The following is a 16,206-nucleotide window of genomic DNA, read 5'->3' as shown; positions in this document are numbered from 1 at the left end:
CAACCTGTGGTGCACTCTGGACAGTCTTTAACGAACTAAGTGGTTTACTAGTGATATCTATGAGCGAATCTCATTGAGTCGGGGCGAATAACGGCAAAGTTAAGGGCCTTGCTATTGCATAAAAATCAGCAGTCTTCGTCTCTTACTCTGGTGCGTGTAAATGTACTGAGAAATTGTGCCTTTTCTAGCCTCGTTATGGATGCGGAAATATCAAATTTTTCAGAATTATGCATCGACTCTATCCTTTAGGGAAGACAAGACAAGGGGAACTTAAGTGAATCTGATGATTGCACTACCAACAGCCGTTCTCTCATTTCCTTGGCTTTTCTCATGATATAAGAGATACGATATAATATATAAGGTGGATGTTCCTGCATCCATAACAGGGCGCAAAGAAGTTGAGCATTGTAGAAGTCTAAAATCACACGTATAAATGCTTCCGTGCAAGAAATTAAAACGCCAAAGGAAATCTGTTGCAATATCTTTCCCACTTCAGCAGAATTAACAACAATCTCACCTGCGCAGCTGGCTAAGGCACTCCTTAACGTAGGTTGACAGATCTCTCCGAAGTAACTGTTGATGGGCGCTTCTGTGAGACCTACTGTGATGCCTATGATGACATTGGCAAGGAAAAGTACGGCGAGCGAGGGGGCCGTGCTTATCAGCACACAGCTTATAACATGAGGCACGCAGACGAGCATGAGAGACCTCTTGCGACCGAACCATGTTACAAGGAACCCTGAAGAAAAACTGCCGATCGGCTGACAAATGTAGGGTAAGCCACCTGCAACATTTGAAATCAAATTCCACTTTCCACTTATTGGTAGCGATATACATATTTTCATATCAAAATAGATTTGAGTAAAATATTATTTCGTACATTCTCGGATTAGATCGTTCTTCGTTTTCGAGTAACTACTATGCTTATTATTATATCTAATATTCAAGAGCTTAAATCTAGTAAACGACGATTGAATTTTAAGGAAAATATAATTATCTACATTAGTCGTCTTCAAAGAAAAATGAATTTGATAGACCCGTGTCATTGATTTAACTTGCCCTCTTTCTGAATTAGAAAACTCGAGACAAATTTTACATGTCATTTCTCACTCACATGAAAACTAATCTTTCTAGTTATTCTCTTATTCTGTTATGCTATCGAAATTAACATTTTAAATAAACTATTCCTTGAAATTAAAAATATAATTCCAATTATAATACCACATAATCCATGTTACATATACCCAAATGTCAGAAACAGTAGTCTATCCCTTGCACTGCCAGATGCGCGCAGTCCGGAAAGAATTACAGCTTCTATATCCCAAGGTGTTCACAACGAAATAACTAATTTCAAAATAGCGATTTCATTAACATCCACGATGGTGCACTGTTATCTGTAAGGTTAGAGTGTAGGCTTTCCACATTGGAGACCAGGGTCCAAGTTAATGGAGTATAAGTTAAGTTTATAGTGAAAAGACTGTTTTGCAACATATTTTTTTTTCAGAAGTATTCCGTTTCACCTACCTACCCAAATTGCTCTACTATTCAAAGTAATCCTCACTACCGTTTAAAAACATCGGGAAAGTACGGCATAGAATCATTTTCCACATCCGTTCCCTAGCATTATATTGCATCATTTCGCAGAGAAGTTAACGTAGAAGCCAGAGTCTTCAGGTTTGCTGCGGTGAAGTGATGTTCAAGTACGAAATACTGTAGAAAATTATGCAGTTGGCACGAGGATGAATATCGTTTGAAAATCTGGAGAATAATACGAGATGTTTATATTGGTCTGTGCTGAATATTTATTGCTAAAATATTCATTACTTATGAATAATTTGTTGTAATGAACCCAGTAAGAATTTTTCTCTTTCCTGGAGAATCGCTTACTGACAAAACAGGCCTCATGCACTAGTTTTTAGCAATAGACTTCCCACTTTACGTGTTCTACGGAGTTATGTCCTCTTAAGATTCCCCTTCCCCCTTCAAAATTCACCAACAAGTGACTAGTAGTCTTGGCGCTCACATTGATTACAATTACTGTAGTAATGAGACTCTATTAAGATCGCTGAAACATGCTGATCGTCTACATTTTTTCTAACTACATTGTTCTTCTGAATCTTGAATTCTAAAAACGATCTGGTCCCTGGTTCACGAAAGCACAAATTACAAATTACAAGAGAAAAAGTCACAAATCCACATATTTATAAATTTTTGTGTTTAACAAAGATTGTTCTTGTAAATTTGTAAATGAAGTAAAAAATAATAGGCTAGATTCGAGTCCATTATAGGCTACTACAAATTCAATTATCATTTTGTTTACAACTTTGCAAATTGTATGGTTACAAACTTACAAATTTTATAACAAATTCTTACCATGCTCTTGATGTGAGTATGTAGTTGAATTTGAGATTACATTATTTTAGATTCTAATATTGATTGAGACGTGTTTTGTAAAAATAATACATGTATTTATTCTTCTTCTGATCATGGAAAGAAATTGAGGTTTATCAACAGTAATGTCACTAGAGGTTTTGATTTATTTACAGAAAATCAAAACTCAAATGAGATTTAATTGATTATTACATGATTAGAAGAAGGTATATAAAGTGTAGAAGAAATAAAGTACTCTAATACAATAAAATGTTGACTTAAATTTTATTTCACTATTGTTAGCTTTACCAAAACCTTTGAACAGAGCCGCTGTTTTCAGTTGTCTATCTATGTGGTAAACAAATGACGATCGCAAAGCATCTTTTATAGTATCGTAAATAATTATTTACAATTTGAAATGTTGGCAAACAAAGAAACAAATGGTAGGGAGGTAATGAAACCAGAAGAAATTGTATGAAGATTAGAAGAAATAAAGTACTCTAATACAATAAAATAGTATTAGTTGACTTACTAAAAATTCTATTTCACTAATGTTAGCTTCACCCAAACGTTCGAACGGAGCACCATTTTCAGTTGACTACCTATGCGGGAAACAAATGACGATCGCAAAGCATGTTTTACAGTACCGTAAAGTATTTGCATTTTGAAATGTTGGCAAAGAAACAAATGCTAGGAAGTGCTAAAAATAAACAAATGCTAGGAGAGTGATAAAATTGTAGCGATAAACAGCCATGATTGGTTGAAACACGTCCTTTCGTATCGTTTTATTGATCAAAAGTAGTATAAGTAGTAAAAGTGTAATAGTCAACATAATCGTCGTAGAAGAATATTTCGAGAGAGGTTTAGTGGAGTTTAATCGGAGATTCAGAATGGGTCATGATTAAGGCCGTGACAAACATGCCTGCGCACTGGAAATGCGCCTCGTGCAGTTCTTACTTCGATCCCTGCTCATCATCTATATGTTGGGTACAAAGTCTCTTTATCCCCTATAAATACCTCAAATATACACGCTATTTATGTAATTCCGGTCATAATGCAGACATACGTCTACTTTACACTAACTGTGTGTCCTAAGTGCCCAAAGGGTCAGTATGTCCCCTAAAATTCTCCTCACACAAAATAATGTGTCGCCAGGTTCGGTGTGACATTCGTCTCAGCGCTTTGGGGTTTCATCAAGAGCATTGTTGCACAGAAATGGTACGATACCATTGATAAATTGAAGGACGCCAGCAATGCTGATGCGAATGTCACGCCGAACCTGGAGACGCATTACTTTGTGTGAGGAAAATTATGAGGGGACATACTGACCCTTTGGGCACTTAGGACATGCAGTTAGTGTAAAGTGGATGTATTTATTTATTTATTTATTTATTTATTTATTTATTCTGGTGTAGTTAAGGCCATCAGGCCTTCTCTTCCACAACACCAGGAATACACATACAATAATAGAAATAAACAGAAAAAAAAACACCATATACAAAGTAAAGCTACACAAGAAATAAGAGAGAGAGAGAGAGAGAGAGAGAGAGAGAGAGAGAGAGAGAGAGAGAGAGAGAGAGAAAACACTATAAACAAAGTAAAGCCACACAAAAATATACACAGGTTGCAGTCACACAAACTTTAAATGAGTGATTAAGTATCATAATTAAGTAGCTGTATATCTGTATTAAATTAAATATATGTATATCTGTATTATGATCGGAATTTCATAAATTTAATAGTATGAGGTATTTATAGGGGTAACGTGACTTTGTGTCCACCCTGTAGTTCAATTCCTGAGACACACTGTGCAGTGTAATCTATCAGTGTTTACAGTCGAAGGAAATAAACCATCGCTATTAGTATATAAGAACGACATAACTCTTCAGTACAAACAAAGTTCGAGTACGATTCAGTTACAAAGTGTGTTTCAAAATGCTGAAACAAACGGCAATCTCTCCAGCAAAGTGGTTGGTTAATGCCATATCAAGATATGGTAAACATTTGGAATTTATTAGTCGGGATACTGTTACGAGTAAATTTTGCAAAACTTCAATTTCATGCAAACGAATATAAAGTGTTAAGCTGGGTCTACACCATATAACAAAACACGTTATATAAAAAACTTTGTACGCAACATGTTTCTTTAACTTGCTATATGTTATATTTGTGTTGGTATCAAAATAACATTCTTGTAACAAATTATATAACTCGATAAGTGAAATAAATGTCACGTTTGAAAATGGCATCGAGGGCAGATGATGTAGTTCTTACTGCTGCTGCTTGTGATTCTGGCAGGAAGTAGTAGGCCTTGTAAACGAAAATGTTGGGTGCGACCATCTTTACAAGCTATAAACAATAAAGTAGAAGTAACCTTTTAGCAGATCTTAAGAGAGATGCTAGTGATTCCTTGGCAGAAGAATTTGGATGTGATGAAAGTTTCAAAAACTTTGCCAGAATGATCAGTTCTGATTTTGAATATCTTATAAACGTAATCGGACATAAGATAAGTAAGAAAGACACTTCATTTCGAAATGCAATACTGGCGAGAGAAACCGTTACTTTAAGATTTCTTCCAAGTGGAGATTCCTACAAAATTTCAAGCCATTTGTTCAAATTCTCCAATCAGAGCATATCCAAGATTGTGCCAGAGTATGTGAAACTATCACTGACTCATTTTGTCTCTTAAAAACAAAAGCATCTTGAAGTACACCCATTTTGATTTGTAGTGAGCGTTTGCTCCATATCCACTTTTTCCTTTCTTTAATTCTATCTGGAACTGACCAATAAGAATTCTCATTTTATTTTCAACCACTTGCACATCCATTTACATATTAACACCCAATTCAGCCCATGCGTCGTGCTTTTTATTTGTCTTTGTAGTCCATATCAGTCGCGGATCCCATAATACCCGTTTTTTCTCTGTACAGCTCAATTAACTCATAAGTTGCAGTCTTGCTTCACTACATTATGCCACGTTGACTTCGGAACACAGATGAATAATCACGCCAAGCGCACAGAGAATGCATACAAGATACTACGCAATAATGCGAAACACATGACGTGATGATTCCAGCAAGACTCAGCTCGTACCTTTTTGTGCAGCGGGTGTTTTTATAACAAGTTACGTCATGCGCAAACATGTTATATAACGATGTTTTATAACATCCTTTTATCTTTACCGACACCCGCTGGATAACATATAACTTGCTACATAACACAAAAAACTCATGTTATATAACATTTTCTTCCCGTTTCTGCAACAAGTTATATAACTTTGTTATGTAACGTGTTTTGTTGTATAGTGTGGACCCAGCTTTACGCAACGCGTACTGTAAACATAGAAAAATTCAAGATTGCTCTTGAAAGGGTCCAACAAAATGTAGAGTCAGGGACCGAACATCACACTAATAGGTTTATTCAGTTATGTGTGAGGCATTTTCATCTGGCAACAAACTGCTGAACGGGAAATTGCGAGAATTTTTAGTAAATATACGCAAAGTTCAATCGCAGATCTCTCAAGTTTGTGAAAATATTACGTACAGGAATGTTACGATAAATGCATTCATGATATCAAGGAAAACATTAACGATAACAATATATGGATTTCAGTAGGAACAACGGATTGCAGAGGACGGCATGCAGCAAATATGATCGTTGGGGCTATGGAGGTGGACATCCCTAAAATACTGTACATACTTATGTGTCAGGAACTATATCAAGTGAATTCCTCTACAATTGTTTCGTTATTTCACAGTGCCTTGCAATTGCTATGAGGCTAAAACCAAATAAATGAAAATGATTCACGTTACTTGCCTCGCCCACGCCTGTCAAAGAATACAATTGCAGAAGTAGTGCGATCTCATTTTCCAGACTGATTTCCAATGTGAAGAAAGTGTTTGTAAAGCCACATTCTAGTGTGTTATCATTTAAGAAACAATATCCTGGTGTCCCTGTGCTTCCATCTCCTGTAGTTACGCAATGGAATTCCTGCTTGTCAAGATGCAATTATTGCGACAACTTCGCTAATCTTCAGAAAGTGATCAAATCCTTTAACAGTGACGACGCAGCTTCAATAAAAAAATTTTCTGTGTGATCCAGTCTTGGAAAGTAAGTTAAAAATATTAAGTCAAATTATGGAGTTGTACCTTCTTCTATTGGGTCCGCCGAATTATCTCTGTGGCAGCGCGTCTGTCTCCAGACTAGCCGGCCCGGGTTCGATTCCCGGCGGAGTCAGAAATTTTCATGTAAAATATCATGTGTACAACTTCTAATCACTAAATTGTGCACCAATAAGCCTGGGTTAAATCCCAAATCTCTCCGCAGTGAATGAAGGGAAGGCATATGTCACTCTTGATAGTGATTCGTCCTTCGGATGGGAACGTTAAGCCTGGCGACCCCCTTGGTGCTATTCGACAGGAGTAGGCTACGTGCCGACACCTAGTTTTCCCTTCTTCCTTCATTATAATCCTCAGTCATTTCATACACTACACTTACACGGACACTTACACATACACTCACTCTAATACGGACACACACATACCCCCTCGCCTTCTTCCATTGAGTGCTTAGAAAAATCAGGGAAAGACTAAAAACCAGTCAGTCAAATTGCACGTATGGAAGGACATGAACATGGGTGGGAAACTCGTGTTCTCGAAGTGTGAACACAACCTCAGTGCAGGTAGAACAGACTCTGTACTGTAGTGTCTGTATACAAGTTTGCTCGCGTTTGCGCTAAGTGGCGGCTCGTTTTAAGTGAAAAACAATATAATCCCCAGATCATTTCCATTTAGTGATGAGTCGAAAGAGAAATATTTTTTATTAAGAAGGGAGGTAAAGCTTGTATTATGTTCTATTACAATTTCTTACACATGACATTTTTGTAGTGCTCGGGAAAAGTGGCACAAGTCAAAAATGCTAATTTTATAGGAGAAGGAAAAAAACTGTCTTCGCATTGGTTTATGTCGATTTGATTTTTCTGTATGAATTATTGTAATAGGAGAAATACTTATGTCTCTTTTCCCAAGCGAGCAGATGTTCCGTAAGTTGTCAATAAATTAATAAAAATGTTTGTGAAAACTGACTTATGCCACTTTTCCCAAACACTGCAGATTTTATGTTACAAATAAACACAGTGAAGGTTTTAGTAAAGATCGAACTGTTCGTAATGCTGCCTAAGTCAGAATTTCCAAATATACTGTATATGCTTGAGCCAGAGTTTAATACAAGAAAGAAGTGTAAAAGGTCTCAATGTACAGAAAGAGCTTAGAAGTAGTTTCATGTGAAAAATACTTCCTTGAATTTGTGATTGTTTGCGAATACAACTATTATCTTTCTGAGAACAGAGGAATACTCTTTAATGTATAAGGACTTGAAAATTCTCGCGTTCTATGTTTCAAATAAGACTTATAATAAGAAATATTAACAAATAGTGTAATAATAAATAATAAGTGTTGCAGTTATGTTCGTTGAATCTTGAAAAGATTGTATGCAGTTTGTGTTTCCAGTACTAAACTAATTTACAAAGCTAGGAAATAATATAATTTTGTTATGTATGTTTAGGCACAGTCTATCTAAAATTACTATAATTATTGTGCCATGCGTCATTCTGAAATTCAAATCATGGAGTAGAATCACGACCACCTGCATGAGCCGCCAGAGCGCACCGTGGCAATGAACTGCTTTTGCAGCGAAACTGCAAACAACTTGTAACTGCTGCGGATGGCTCCGTCTGTCTTTCTATCTTTCAAGGTTTTATAGCACTTTGTGAGCATGAGTTGCCCATCCATGGACATAAACTTAATAGCGTGCAAGATGAAACAGGGAAACTTGTACAAAACAAAATTAAAACATTATTGAACAAAAACTATGAATACAGTATTCTGCGTAACATTTCTAATGTTATTTCTGGTTAGGAATGTGCATTACTTGAACTCGATTTGGATATTAATTATGCAGAAAGCTTCACATATGCACCTATTGTTTCAGCCAACATGGATCGAAGCTTTTCAGCATACGAAAATGTTGTATCTGATGACCGGCAGTCATTTTTGTTTAAAAATGTAATTATGTTTCTTGTTATGTACTGCAATAACTCTTAGCACTAAATTCAAAGTGACAAGAATAAAGTGTGTCAAAATGAAATTGTTAATTTTGGTTGTTGTGTCTCTTTTTAATGTCATCCAAAAAGGTATTGTGTGTAATTTCTCTTATATAAACTGTACAGCCTGTAAGATAAGATACGGATGTCTTTATGAACAACACTGCTCTGGAAAACGTACCCAGTTATTTCGATCTCTGTAAATTTCTCTTTGCTGCACTGACGCGTAACAAATATGCTTAGGTCTATACCCTATAACAAAGGGTGATGATCCTGTAACAATGAGATGCTTTTAATTAATGGTTGTGATTATCTGACTTGACCTGTGGGGCTATTGGGACTTCCGAAAAAAATCGCAACTAAAATATAAATAATTCTGCATATAATAATTAATTTATCCGGAATATAAATATTTGGAATGTATATAGCTGCTCATTTGACTTTTCTCTTATCTTGTACAAGAAACAAAATAAAATGTGCTTGTCGATTTCAAATTTATTATTATTTTGTGTTTTTGATCTAAAATCAAGACTTAGTAATGTTTTACTGAAAACTTTGCTCCGTGTGCAACATTCTTAGACAAGTTGACTGGTATAGGCTACAATGTATTTCAAAAGTGACGGCAGAAAATTTAGGGATCAGAAGTAAAAACGAAGAGAAGCAAAAAAGTTCCAGTAAACATGGGTCCGGAAATTAACCGTTTACGAGATAATGCCATTTTGTGCTAGTTGGGTTGGGTTTCTGCCGAAAGACTGAGTTACTGTGGAACAACTGCCATCACAGGGTAAGAACAATGCTTGCTGACATCCTAAGATAAGAAGAATTAGAAGTCCATGAAGAAGTGCATTGTATCTGGGAAGATGATTCAACAAGACGAGCAGATATTGTTGTCATTGATAGAAAAAAGAACACAGGAACAATACTAGACCCGACTATCAGGTTTGAAAGAGATGCACAGCAGCCAAAACTTACTGATGATGAAAAGAGAATCATCTATGAACCTTGCATTCCTTATTTTAGCAAGCAGTATAACATTATGGCTAATCGTTGATCAGTACACGGACTTCTTTTTGGAGTTCGTGGTACCATCTCCAAATACACCTATAACCTTTTAAAATTAAAGGGATTCATATTTTAGAATGTTGAGAAAATCCTTAGAGAGATTCTAGAGGACTCGATTCAAGTTTTGCAATTTCATCTCTATTTCAAGTAATATGATTCACTTTCATTTTCTTTTCAAATTTATTGTACGTATTTTCATGGTAAACTTTTATATATGTATTCGTTTTCTGGATCCTTGTGGTCACCGTTATTGAAGGCGGATGGTTTTATTTCATAAATCCGATGTCTAAACAATAATTCCAACAAAAGTAGTGGCACTTTTATTAATTTATCAATCACGAGACAGTAAAATTCATAATTTTAGCTTCAACACCACATAAATGTGATTTAACATACACAAAATAAACTTTTTGTCTAAACGACAGTGAAGTTTGTGGATAAACAAGGTACAGTGTAATATGAACATGTTAACTGAAGAATTTTACAGCAGGTGTTCAAAATGCTGATCATATACTTGGATGCATCTGTCTAGTCTTCTCCACAAAGACCCAAGAATGCTCTCGAGCATTCCTGGGTTATTCTTCTTTTGCTGGAAGGGATCTAAAATCCGATGCTGCAATTCTTCAGGTGTAGTGATGTCTGTTGTGTAAACTAGGCTTTTTGCATAACCCCGTACACAAAAATCCAAAGAATTTAAATCTTGTGATCTAGGTACAGGTCGTCCTTTATCTATCAACCTTTCACCATATCGTCTGTTTAGATATCGTCTAACACTTAGAAAGAAATAGAATGGGAAGAGTGCGGCATAAGTACGAAGCATGAATGTTGCCGCTTTAACGTATCAGGCGCTCGGTTCACTGACGACCGCAACCAGCAAAAGAAAGGCATTATCTCGTAAAAGGTTAATTTTCGGACCCATATTTACTGGAACGTTATTGTTTCTCTTTGTTTTTACTTCTCATTCCTGAATTTTTGACTATCACATTTGAAACATCCTGTAAAGGTACCCGTACTGAATATGAACAAAATCTGCCCAATAGTTTAAGAGATATCGCTGTACAAAGACAGACAGATAGACGACATGCCTAACACCACGTCTTCGGTATGAAGAATGTTATGTGCCCTACGTGTAGATACTTCCGCGAAAATAGGTAGAATTTTCGCAGAATTACAAAACTCGTATTTTATCTAATAGTACAGTAGCAGGAGAGTTCACATTCACGTTTCGAAAGAAACTCTTAACTTACCAAACCAAGACGCGTATGTGTCGTCCATGAACAGTCCTTCTGTGGCGTTGTGCAACTCCTCCGTGGAATTGAAATCTTTTGGCGACTTGTGCAGAGCTGCTATCACATTGGTAGAGAAGAAGAAAGTGACTGCCATGTCCATGACGACGAGATTGGCCGCTGATATCGCCAGCACCTGGAGAAGTACAGAATTTCATGGAGTGGAGTCGTGCATGAAAAACTGTTACGGTCACTGAAATGTATTGTTTGCAATGTTCACTAATGGGACACCACATGCAAGGCACATAGCTGCCAGAAGATTATTGGATGATAGAAAACATGTAATAAAACTTCCTCATTCAGTCCACCATTTTAAGGTGTGATAATAAATTCTTAAGCATATGACTATGCCAATTTAATATTTTGGAACATTCATAAGGTCACAGAAATACTGTTACTACAGTGAATTAGTTCTGAAGTCTTGTAAGAAATAGGCCTAAGTGTTGATAGAAATGTAGCTCACAAAATTATTCCTTCATTCTAATGTCACATTCAAACAGTTGAGAGGATTATAAGTTGTCAGTGATTCTGTAGCTGCATTGTGTGTGGCGGAAGTGTAAAAGATTTAGAAATTCGAGCCAAATTGAGTGCCTTTCAATGAAACAAAAACTTACCTATAAAATAGAGAAAATTAATGAAAAACAGTTAAATTAACAAGAAAAGATAAGATGGGTAGGTGGGATGAAACTCATTTGCAATCACCTCTCCGTGGTGAGTTCTAGTTGGTGTAATCTATAATTATTTTCCTTTTGTTAAATTAGCTCAAGAGGTTCCCTATTTGAATTAAATGATACGAGATGCACTTCTATCGTCTAAATAATTTCGGGTTTTCTCTCCAAAATGTTAAAAAATAATTCACAGTAATTATTGTTCTTTAGTTGTTGTTTAGTCAACTGTCCGAAGACAGGCCTGAATCTTACAAGTGATACGAAGAAGGCACCACTTATGAGGAAACTAGGCTAGGAGATAATGGGGTAGGGTGGCCAGTTCCTTTCCCTCTCCATTGCATATATCGCCGACTAGCTACATGTTACACTAGTCCAATTTCAGATGCATACAAACAATAATTCTTGTTCTACCTCTGACATATATCGTCAAGTGAAGTGTAGCCTATTGCATGATAATATCAGCCAGAACCTTAAAAATAGAATCTAGTTAAAGTCTACACCGAACAAAAAGTTGCAATTAAATTAGAAAATTTTTGTCAAAAAAGCAAAAAATACCCGAGGGAAGATTATGGTGTAGGCTCGGCGTAAAATTATTCTACGAAGCTGAAATTTTCTGTGGATTGCTTTTAGACTAAAATCCAACTTTTGCCGTTTTTTTCGATACATCCCACTTCATACCCACCCGTATAACTAACAAGCTATTCACACATCCATCCACATATCGATCCATCATTTTCCACGTCTTTCTTTCTTGTTTCCATTTTCTTTTTGGAACAGTAACTTGTGAAAAAAACATTTTCTCTGCTTTAATTTTTATCTTTCTCTTTTGAATTCCTACTTTATTTTTTCTTTTCTTTTTTGCTTTATTTCTTCTTAATATTGTTTTTGTTTTCTGCTTTTCTTCAATTTGTTATTTCTTAATTCTTACCCATTTTGTACTTCTATACATTCTGCTCGCTCCTGTTCCGTTTACAAGTATAAAACGGCGTCCTGATATATATATATATATATATATATATATATATATATATATTAGACCTCTAGTGATCATAAGGAAAGTGACTGTGAACACCCTGTTTTTAAAATAATTAAGCCATGCACTCCTACTCTTGAATTTTGATATATGTATGGTAGATACCTATGTGAAACCATTTATTTGGAAAAAAAAGTGGGATACATCTTGATTAATAAATAGAAAGATCACAAAATGGCAATAAAAACGACTCCTGGAGGGGGGGAAGGTAAATGTAATTTTTATGACTTTTATTAGACCATATTTGAGCGAAATGTAACATGTCCAGCAGTTATCCTAAATGTGATGACAAAAATCCTGCCTCTTTTCTCCCTTTAATTTTTTCCATATCCGTTTCATTGTTTCGTATTCTTTGTCACAAATCTGGATCAATAACCAGCCAATGTCTATGCTTGTTATTTGTATAACAAAAGTAAAAAATATTTGTTCACACGAATATCTGGAAGAGAAGAGAAGTAGATGTTACAAAAAACGTTTCATCTAATTCTTTATAATAATATTAACCTTAAGTTCTAAAAATTTCGAGTAGGGAAGTAATCTTTGAAGTTAGTCACTATTTCTTAGTCAGTGGAGTTCAGAAATGTATCCATTGTTGGGATATTAGTGAGACTAACATCTTCAACTCTTAACATCGTCCCTAATCATAACATCGTAATCACAGTCTCAATTTTCTCTTAAAACATAAATATACACATTATTGCCTCGGAGAGTACTTTCGAGATTGTTTCTTAGTAGGGTACTATAAACAAGCAAAACTTGTTCACCTGATGATATAGACTTTTTGCACCTATCTGAAGAAAAAAAGTTTTCTCTACGTAGACCAGAAATGTCATTTTATTATTTTCCCCCTTAAAGATTAACGCACTTCTATGGTTTCTCATACCTAAACTACTCTCATTTTGACAAATGAAGTCCTTCCAGTTATGAGAACTGTAAGAAAGATGCACACGTGGAAGAAATGAAAAGTGTTACTTCGGCTAAAGAGCTATTATTTTAAATTTAAGGTTAAAGAAAAGAATCGATTTCTTGTGAATAGTGGCGGATCCTCTAGATTAATAATTATGCGGACTCCCGTTGGTCTGATGACCAGTAAAACTTGTGCTAGCATCTGTCGTTATACAGTGGATATAAGTGAATATTTTTGGTTGAAGTTCAGGCTGTGGTGATATAAGATCCAGTTTCGGCTGAATTTTTACACTGACATATTTTGATTACGATAGTTTACACTACACTGTTTTATTCACGAGATAGAGCTCAACGTTTCGAATCGACTCATTATTTATGTACATCCAAACTCTATTTTAAAACGTTTTTTTCTGTACAAGGTAAATATGGATTCTTTTATAGCACACAAATACCTGTGGCAGCACTTCCCGAAACCTGCTTACTGTACGAGTTTGCATCTTTTCTCCAGATAGTGGCACCTCCATAGTGAATACTCTGAAACAAGTAAAGCACATATTTCAGTCAATGTAGTGACGCAATAGACAATAGGCCTACCTACTGTACCATTATTAATTGTTGGAAGACAATTTCTCCATAGCAGGATTCAGTCACTGTCGATGAGGTTATAATTAAGAACTGGAGTACTCGTATAAGAAACTATTTGACAGTAGAACTCTGAGGAAGCACCAGCTATGATATAGGTCAGATTTGTAATTGGAGTCTCACAGCTTGAGATTGTAAATCTGAAACGAGCCCCTTATCTGTCACACCAAAATTGTTGAGTCTAGAGTAGTGATTCTCAACCAGGGGGCCGCGGCCCATTCTATTAATAATAATAATAATAATAATAATAATAATAATATTATTATTATTATTATTATTATTATTATTATTACTCTATAACTATCATCATCATCTTCATCATCATTATCCGGGTTCTAACTTGTTATAAATAGAAAATATTAACTAATTTCACTCATCAGCCATCCTTATATAATATTTATTGCTCCCATTGCTTGAAAGTTCTCAAGAATAATTATTTCCGATTATTAAACATAGTTTGATATTTTAAGCACTGCACAGAAACTACACTTTCGCAATTTTCATAACAGTTTCTGAATATTTGGAAGGTTGTTCCTAATACTCGTATAATGTAATATGCTGTATTGCACAATTTACTGTAAGTTTATATACTCCTATTTATAGACAAAATAACACAAAAACCAGTTTTTTTTAACTATTCAAGAAATTAAGAAATAGAAACACACACTGTTTATTTCATTGCACAGTGCACCATGAGACACTTCTTCATATTTTCTGATGTAAATTAGAGACATTTATGAGAGACATTTGTTTAGGTCCATTGTGTTTTTTTCCGCTTGAAATTATCTTTAGTTTCTTCAATGGAACGATGAAAAACAAGGTGAGAGAAGTGGCCGACAGGATTAGAATTCACATAAATTCTTCCTCACAGCTAAAACTTCCTTTCATAGACGCGCGACCGCATACTTTTTAATTGCTACTCCTCCAATTTTTCCTTTCTTTCATTCATTTATTATATGTGGTCGATTCTCTAATTTATTGGATAGGGTGTATCTATCTGCACTGTTATGGTTGAAATGTTGACAATTTCACATTAGTCCACCATTTCAATATCGGTTTAAAAAGTGTAAGCATTTTTTTATCACTTTCGCAATTTAATATTGTGTACACCTGTCCCTTTACGATTTATCTTGCGTATTCTTGACCCATACCGAGTACTCAGAGCGATTCACGCGCGTATGGGTTTGCAGTAACTAAAGTTTATATGGACAGAGCAGAATCTTCTTATGTACTACAGTTGGGTCCTGATTAGACTTTGTTCGTCTCAATGTTCATGTTTCTACCCCCTACAATGTCACACTCCATACAAAGCACTTCACTAGTCTCTTCCTTAGTTATTTTTCCACATGTCTGCAGAAGATGCTCCTTTTTCTACTAAACGCTTCCTTTGCCATGATTGTTCACAATTTTGTTTCATTGCGTCGAGCCTCGAAACCTTTGATAGATACTGGTGTAGAAACTTGAATTTAACACTTTCTCCAAGTATTAGAAGAATCCATCTGAAATTACAGATTTTATTAACGTTTGAATACTTCTAATAGCGAGTAAAATCGAGCAAATCCGTTGCTCTTTTTTAAAGCCTTATTTTTCTTTGCCTATAAAATGTTCCAGCCTCTAATCTCCAGAAATAATGACGATATCTCCAAGTTAAAAAAACTTACTATTCCTATTCTTAATGCAGATTAAAGTCCATCAATTGTGTTAGATGATTACTAACATTGTAGTGTAGCTAATAAGAAGAATAGAAAGCATATACCATAACAAATGGCTTTTAAATATATGACGATGTCATGGAAGGAAATGCGATAGAAGCTATATTTGATTTTTATTACGTAAATACGCCTAAAAAGTGATTTTAACGTCAAACTCTTGGAATCTAAGATGCCACTGTCATGTTTATTATACGGAAGTGATATTTTAATACACTACAGCTATTTTGTAAATTTATGTGAAATCTGGAAAGTTTATGCTGAAAACACGAGAATTTTCTAGAGTTTCCGTTATTGATTAATTTACAATATTTCATATCTACTGACGTAGATTGATAATGAACTTTGACAAGTTTGAGATCAATTATAGAAACTACTGGCGCAAGGTAGTCCTGCAATGTTTTGTCCAATTTTGACATAAATAAATTTT

General features: G+C 35.3%; 1 protein-coding gene across 2 annotated transcripts in view; it reads right to left on the bottom strand.

Annotated features, from left to right (window-relative positions):
- The window catches only part of LOC138705948 (facilitated trehalose transporter Tret1-2 homolog), a 37,926-nt gene that overhangs the window by 20,235 nt on the left and 1,485 nt on the right, over positions 1-16,206 (bottom strand). Inside the window, exons 2-4 of one of the 2 annotated variants that reach the window (XM_069834757.1) lie at positions 13,878-13,959; positions 10,780-10,954; positions 518-784 (exon numbers count right to left, since the gene is read on the bottom strand). In XM_069834757.1, the coding sequence (XP_069690858.1) occupies positions 518-784; positions 10,780-10,954; positions 13,878-13,949 (514 nt within the window). In that variant the 5' untranslated portion in view covers positions 13,950-13,959. The remainder of the gene's footprint in view (positions 1-517; positions 785-10,779; positions 10,955-13,877; positions 13,960-16,206) is intronic. The other variant, XM_069834758.1, reaches the window with a different exon arrangement.

This window comes from Periplaneta americana, chromosome 9, assembly GCF_040183065.1.
Source record: "Periplaneta americana isolate PAMFEO1 chromosome 9, P.americana_PAMFEO1_priV1, whole genome shotgun sequence".
Lineage (NCBI taxonomy): Eukaryota > Metazoa > Arthropoda > Insecta > Blattodea > Blattidae > Periplaneta > Periplaneta americana.
Note: the sequence above shows the minus strand (reverse complement) of the source record. Positions and strands in the feature narration are given on the sequence as shown.